Below are 7,640 nucleotides of genomic sequence, written 5' to 3' on the forward strand. Positions count from 1 at the left end.
GAAGCTTGGTAGAAGTGCAGCGCAGCCTCCTATTAGGGCGAAGTTCAAAGGAGAAGCACACACAGACACACACACACACACGTTCTCAATCACTGGCAGCAAAGCAGAGTGGACTGAAGTGAGGTCAGCAGATCAAACAGTACCTGTGGGCTGTTAAGCAAAAAGAGTCACCATGCGATCTTTAATAATCTACAATTTGTGGTTTGTTTTTGCACAAACTTCACATAGTTTATTTGTTTTGGGATTTATTATTCTTATATAATTATAAGATATATATGAGTATGCATGAACTAGAGCTTTAAGAAGACTCAAAATTTTAAATAAACTGGAATTATTAGTGTTGTACGCCACATCCCCATTGAGGTCCTGATGAAGGCTCTTAGGGTCCTGTTTTATATATATATATATATATATATATATATATATATATATATATATATATATATATAAACACCCAGCACGCCCCTGCGGGCGGTTTATCCTTCAAGCTCGGGTCCTCTACCAGAGGCCTGGGAGCTTGAGGGTCCTGCGCAGTATCTTAGCTGTTCCCAGGACTGCGCTCTTCTGGACAGAGATCTCCGATGTTGTTCCCGGGATCTGCTGGAGCCACTCGCCTAGCTTGGGAGTCACCGCACCTAGTGCTCCGATTACCACAGGGACCACCGTTACCTTCACCCTCCACATCCTCTCGAGCTCTTCTCTGAGCCCTTGGTATTTCTCCAGCTTCTCGTGTTCCTTCTTCCTGATGTTGCTGTCATTCGGAACCGCTACATCGATCACTACGGCCGTCTTCTTATGTTTGTCTACCACCACTATGTCCAGTTGGTTAGCCACCACCATTTTGTCCGTCTGTATCTGGAAGTCCCACAGGATCTTAGCTCGGTCATTCTCCACCACCCTAGGGGGCATCTCCCATTTTGACCTCGGGACTTCCAGGTTATACTCGGCACAGATGTTCCTGTACACTATGCCGGCCACTTGGTTATGGCGTTCCATGTATGCCTTGCCTGCTAGCATCTTGCACCCTGCTGTTATGTGCTGGATTGTCTCTGGGGCATCTTTACACAGCCTGCACCTGGGGTCTTGCCTGGTGTGATAGACCCCAGCCTCTATGGATCTTGTGCTCAGAGCTTGTTCTTGTGCTGCCATGATTAGTGCCTCTGTGCTGTCTTTCAGTCCAGCTTTGTCCAGCCACTGGTAGGATTTCTGGATATCAGCCACCTCCTCTATCTGCCGGTGGTACATACCGTGCAGGGGCCTGTCCTTCCATGATGGTTCCTCGTCTCCCTCCTCTTTCTTGGGTTTCTGCTGCCTGAGGTATTCACTGAGCACTCGGTCAGTTGGGGCCATCTTCCCAATGTATTCTTGGATGTTTGTTGTCTCATCCTGGACTGTGGTGCTGACACTCACCAGTCCCCGGCCCCCTTCCTTCCGCTTAGCGTACAGCCTCAGGGTGCTGGACTTGGGGTGAAACCCTCCATGCATGGTAAGGAGCATTCTTGTCTTTATGTCAGTGGCTTCTATCTCCTCCTTTGGCCAGCCTATTACCCCAGCAGGGTACCTGATCACGGGCAGGGCGTACGTGTTGATGGCCCGGATCTTGTTCTTACCATTCAGCTGACTCCTCAGGACTTGCCTGACCCTCTGCAGGTACTTGGTGGTTGCAGCCTTTCTAGCGGCCTCTTCATGGTTCCCATTCGCCTGCGGGATCCCAAGTACTTGTAACTGTCCTCTATGTCTGCAATGTTGCCTTCTGGTAGTTCAATCCCCTCAGTTCTGACTACCTTCCCTCTCTTTGTTGCCATCCGACTACACTATATATATATATATATATATATAAGGCTTCATATATATATACGAAGGCTCTTAGGGTCCTGTTGATCTTGATATACAGGACCCTAAGAGCCTTCATCAGGACCTCAATGGGGATGTGGCGTACAACACTAGAGGCCAACTCCAAGCCCATAGCACAAGTCACCCTCAAGTGTGGGATCTCCCCAGGGGATGCTCTGTCCCCACTGCTGTTCTGCATAGGCCTGAACCCCCTCAGTGAGATCATTAACAAGACTGGCTATGGATACCGACTATGGAACGGAGCAGTTGTCAGCCACCTCCCGTACATGGATGACATCAAGCTGTATGTCAAGAGTGAACGAGACATCGATTCACTGATCCACACCACCAGGATATACAGCAATGACATCGGGATGTCATTCGGGCTGGAGAAGTGTAGTCGGATGATAACAAAGAGAGGGAAGGTAGTCAGAATTGAGGGGATCGAGCTACCAGAAGGCAACATTGCAGACATAGAGGACAGTTACAAGTACCTGGGGATCCCGTAGGCGAATGGGAACCATGAAGAGGCCGCTAGAAAAGCTGGTGGTCATGAAAATGCAAACTGATGATGATTCATATCATAAGTGATGACACACTGTTGTCCCCTACATAAGCTGCCTTTGGTATCGGAAGTACTGGCCCTGTGTGTACTTGGTATCAGACTGATACCAAATCTTGCGATATCGCACAGCCCTAATCAACAGAAAGTACCTGAAATGTCTTTGTACATTTAAAACTAAGGAAACTTATCACAGAGAGCTGGCAGTGTGATGAAACTATTTCAGATTTAATAGGAAAGGACCATGTGAAGGGCAAACTGAGGACTTTATAGTCATTTCAATATCTGTATTGTTTGTGTGTGTGTGTGTGTGTGTGTGTGTGTGTGTGTGTGTGTGTGTGTGTGTGTGTGTGTGTGTGTGTGTGTGTGTGAGTGCGTCTATGTGGTATGGATTGACATTTGACCTGCGCTGTACCTGGGCTCCGGGGACATTTCGACTTTTTGCTGTGTATTCATGTGTCCCCCTAAAACATGACTTGTAAATGCATTTTTAAGTGTCTAAATAATAATTTTTTCTACTTCTTATGAGGTCATTATTTATCTTTTGACCTGTATTTGCTTAAACTGTAGTGTAAATTCATTTATTAAACTATAATTAAAAGATTTTCTGATTTTCTTAAAAGTCCACCTATACCCCTCACCTGATTTTTGTGTATTCCAGTGTATTGCACAGCGACGTTTCGAGTTAGAGTGGATGTGTGTAGGTACTGCAATTTAATACACATTTTCAATACACACGGCCGGAAGTCATTGTGATTGGTAGGCTATATATATAGGCGGTACCTACAGGAAACGGCGCCACAACTTTCGCGCGCGTGCCCTTTAACAAGTGTATGTCGACGGCAATACGAAGACGGATTAAAAACACAAAGGTAAGCCTTTTTTAATGTAAAATGCACCATGACTTTAATACTATATGAAATTATAGGTGCACAGGCCTATATTAAACTGGTTTAATTTATGCTTTATGGACTGTTAGTGAGTCTTTGAAGAAGTAAAACGGCCCCAGCGTTTGTCATTGAGTAAATAAAATAGGGCTGATGACTAACCGCGTCAACGCGATAAAGCGGGCTAACCCGTGTTAGGATTTACTCGGTGTTAAAGCATTATTGTGGCTTAAACGTGTTAATGCCGACATCGCGACTAACGCGATTAACAATTAAACCAGCGCAGTCTGAGTCAAAATCCCTGATATCGCTGTTAGCTAATTTCGGGCAGTTTGTCCAATGTCTGTCCATTCTGCTGACAGCCCTAAAATAAAAGCAAGGGTATAAGTGTATTTAGTCGTGTATTTATTTATATGCCTGAAGAAAAAACTTCTTACAGTTTTGATGCCTAAGCTTTCTCAGTACTTGTATCACTCTCTGCAGTCGCCATTACAGAAATGTCACATGTCGCCATTTTGAGTACTAGGCCTTTAACATTTTAAAAGAAGGCATAAATTAGCACTATGAATAAGTCAGCTGTGTTTATGCTGTAAACTACACTACTGCTAGTTCTGCTACTACTGATGATGATGACAATGATGACGATAATCGTAATACTTTATATGCTTTGGTAATACAGCCAATCGTACAGGAGAACATGCGAAGGAGACGCATTCCTCCACGGGAGGATGCAGTCTGTCATGTTTCTGCTGGAAGGGACAAACTGGGACTTGATATCCACTACATAAATGCCTTCAAAGGTAAGTTGGTCTTTAGTTTGGATTAGATTTGGAGTTTGTCACTTTGTCTTTTGTCACTCACTTGGTATGCCTCTGCAATTCAGGTCGGGGCATTTTCACGACTGTTCCATTCCAAAAAGGAGACTTTCTTTTGGAATACAGAGGTAAACTCATAACAAAAGAAGAATGTGAGCGGAGACACAGAGTTTATCATGACAGCCTGAAGGTGTTCATGTTTGAATTCAAGTTTGATGGAAAACTCTGGTGGTGCGTATTATATCAGTGTAGTTTGATTAAGATTAAATGACACATTGCTTTTGATTTATGAAAAAAAAAGCTTCCTAACTAACTAGTTAAGCTAATACTTTTTTGCCTAACCCCACAGTGTGGATGCATCTCAAGAAGATGGGTCATTAGGCAGACTTGTCAACGACAACCACATCAGTCCAAGTGCTAAGATGAAAATATTAAATATCAATGGAAAGCCCCATCTATGCTTATTTGCAAGCAGAGACATAAGTCCAGGCGAAGAAATAGACTATAATTATGGTGACTCGGATTGGCTCTGGAGATGCAAGGTATTTCTACAATTGTACTTTTTGGAACTGATAAATTGCATACCCTAAGCCATTTTTACATTTGTACCTACTCAAATTGGCTTAACGTGACTTAGGGCATCTAGTTTTTCACTGAAATTGAGTATCACCTACTGTGCCTGGGGTAACTATAGCAATGCAGCCGAGCATCCAGTGATATAAATGCCACAGCAAGCATGGACGTCAAGGTGACAAAATGCCTGCTGCTCAGTCTATACTTTAGTGTTCAATTCAGGGATCACGCTGTTAATTTTGGTCGCTATTTCAAACATTTCAGAGTTTCAAAAATGATGGCTTGGATTTTCACGAAGGAGGCGCACTCATAACTTATCGAGTGACACCATTGACCAGCCACCTGGTGGCATTCAGTCTATGTCAAATTTTCTGATCACTTTGGATCACTTGGAACCTTGGTGCAGTAGTTACTGAAAAACTACATGGTACTATAACCTACTGGAAAAACAGGGGTAGGTACTAATGGAAAACAGGCAATTGTGATGGCTGCCACATCAAAGCCCTCTAAAAGCACTAAAAAAATATCAGCAGGTATGCAGAAATAAAAAATGGCTTTCGGTTTCTAAATTTTAACAGTGATTGATGTTTAATGTGATTCTACACAGCAAAATCTCCAGTGTTAAATTAACACTGGAGAGTGTCTATAAGGGTCCACACCTCTGAGTGTTAAATACAACACTGTTGAGTGTTAAATTAACACTTTTGACAGTGTTATATGTTTAAAAGTAACCTAGTCAGTTTTGAAGATTAACAATGGCTAACACTGAGCAGTGCTGATTTTCTAACACTGGAAAATAACTCAAAATGTTAGAAATATTCCAGTGTTAGAAAATCAGCACTGCTCAGTGTTAGTCTTTGTTAATCTTCAAAACTGACTAGGTTACTTTTAAACATATAACACTGTCAAAAGTGTTAATTCAACACTCAACAGTGTTGTGTGGACCCATATAGACACTCTCTAGTGTTAATTTAACACTGGAGATTTTGCTGTGTAGCCTCTTTAGTTAGATTCATTTTAAATTTTGTCCCTTGAAGATAAATGGGCCCTAGTGACAGTTCGTTGCTGCTACAGGTGATTGTTTTACTCCTTTAGCAATGGCTTAAAAAATAAAGAAATCACACTGACTATTTGTCTCTTAATCATAGGGCCTTAAATTCTCTATACATGACAGTGAATATTTTAAAGACAATAGCTTGAAACTTATCTTTCTCATACAGTTTATTTAATGTTTCAAAAGCCTCTTCAAAAATGCACTGTATATTCATTTTCTATCTGTTACACACGAAGACGGAGACCAGCCAGATTCAGAAGACTGTGAGCTGCCTAAAGCCGCAACCAAACAGCTTTCCAAACAATGATCTGGACCTGAAACATCCAGAGCCTGAAAGGGTAAATATAATCCAGTGTACCACTTAATGAACTAATAATTTAATCTATCATCATTCTTTATGGATGCTGTGTGTGTGTGTGTTTGGCAGTCACCTGGGTGTGATGTGATTTACATGGACCGTGGCTTGTAGGTCCTTTTCATTGTTTCAAAGTGCAAGTCTGGATAACATCTGAGTGTGTGTGTGTTAACCACCCAAATGTGACTTAGGAGGACCACACTGTTATTGGGAGACTCCGTCAAAGTTTGCTTCATGGTGACATCACTCTGGTTTTAGGAGGGGTCTTCTCGTATTTCTTGACAGTTTGACCTACAGCATGCAGAGCTGACTGCATGTGCTTTGTTTCTATGTTGAAATTTTTTGAAACTCAGGCTTGAACATTAAGATAGATAGTACTATACAACTTCTTAACTTGTTTTAGGCACTTTTTACTGCTTTAGTGCATGGGCTCTCTCTGGCTGTGTACTCTGGCTTCTTCCCACAGTCCAAAGATGTAGCTTATGGGGTTAGGTTAACTGGTGATTCAAAACTGCCCTTTGGTGTGAATGCAAATGCTTGTCCTTCCATGTTAGACTGGTGATCTGTCCAGGTTGTACTGCCCTATGGTAGCTGGTATAGGCCCCAAAACTGCTACCCCACAATCCTGATAAGGATAAGTGGAAGAGGATGGATGATTGCAAAGGAATCAGTTGTTAACTATTGTAGCCAGTATTTTTTTCAGAAGAAAACATTTCTTGAGTGGAAAGCCCCCCCCCCCACACACACACACACATGCAAATTAAAAACAGAAGCACAGGCCTGCCCAGTACAGTTGCAAGAAGAGCACTTGGTCTAATCTTTGTGCCATCTTTTCTTTGTTGCAGGATCTTGATGAAGAAATGCCTCAGCAAGGCTCAGAAGCCATGCATTCTTCTTCAGTGCAAGATTTTGAAGAGGTAACATTGACCTAGGACAGATTTTAATGAATGTTTCTCATGCACGATGTGTACCTTACGCTATTTGCCGATAGTGAAATGGTCTATTCATCCTCTTGAGTGATGCATTTTTAGTAACTGTCAGATTACTGTTCTTTTGTCTTCATTCTCTATCTGTTACACACGAAGACTGAGACCAGCCAGATTCAGAAGACTGTGAGCTGCCTAAAGCCGCAACCAAACAGCTTTCCAAACAATGATCTGGACCTGAAACATCCAGAGCCTGAAAGGGTAAATATAATCCAGTGTACCACTTAATGAACTAATAATTTAATCTATCATCATTCTTTATGGATGCTGTGTGTGTGTGTGTTTGGCAGTCATCTGGGTGTGATGTGATTTACATGGACCGTGGCTTGTAGGTCCTTTTCATTGTTTCAAAGTGCAAGTCTGGATAACATCTGAGTGTGTGTGTGTGTGTGTGTTAACCACCCAAATGTGACTTAGGAGGACCACACTGTTATTGGGGGACTCCGTCAAAGTTTGCTTCATGGTGACATCACTCTGGTTTTAGGAGGGGTCTTCTCGTATGTCTTGACAGTTTGACCTACAGCATGCAGAGCTGACTGCATGTGCTTTGTTTCTATGTTGAAATTTTTTGAAAC

General features: G+C 42.4%; 1 protein-coding gene across 1 annotated transcript; it reads left to right on the forward strand.

Moving 5' to 3' along the window:
- Window positions 1-2,691: 2,691 nt before the first annotated feature.
- Window positions 2,692-6,089, forward strand: LOC146685535 (histone-lysine N-methyltransferase set-1-like). The gene is made up of 5 exons (XM_085442179.1): window positions 2,692-3,267; window positions 3,962-4,082; window positions 4,166-4,328; window positions 4,447-4,639; window positions 5,961-6,089. The coding sequence occupies exons 1-5, from the start codon at window positions 3,229-3,231 to the stop codon at window positions 6,087-6,089; spliced, it is 645 nt and encodes a 214-aa protein (XP_085298305.1). The 5' UTR covers window positions 2,692-3,228.
- The last annotated feature ends 1,551 nt before the right edge of the window (window positions 6,090-7,640 follow it).

The sequence above is a fragment of the Copadichromis virginalis genome, linkage group LG19 (assembly GCF_057382275.1).
Source record: "Copadichromis virginalis isolate Kocher_CV1m ecotype Utaka linkage group LG19, C_Virginalis_male_GT1.1, whole genome shotgun sequence".
Classification (NCBI taxonomy): domain Eukaryota; kingdom Metazoa; phylum Chordata; class Actinopteri; order Cichliformes; family Cichlidae; genus Copadichromis; species Copadichromis virginalis.

Excerpts from the sequence above, each read along its gene's own strand:
- LOC146685535 (XM_085442179.1), top strand. The coding sequence starts at position 3,229 with ATGTCGACGGCAATACGAAGACGGATTAAAAACACAAAG. Across the intron at positions 4,329-4,446 it reads TTTGATGGAAAACTCTGGTG|TGTGGATGCATCTCAAGAAG; the intron begins GTGCGTATTATA and ends CTAACCCCACAG. Across the intron at positions 4,640-5,960 it reads ATTGGCTCTGGAGATGCAAG|ACGGAGACCAGCCAGATTCA; the intron begins GTATTTCTACAA and ends TTACACACGAAG.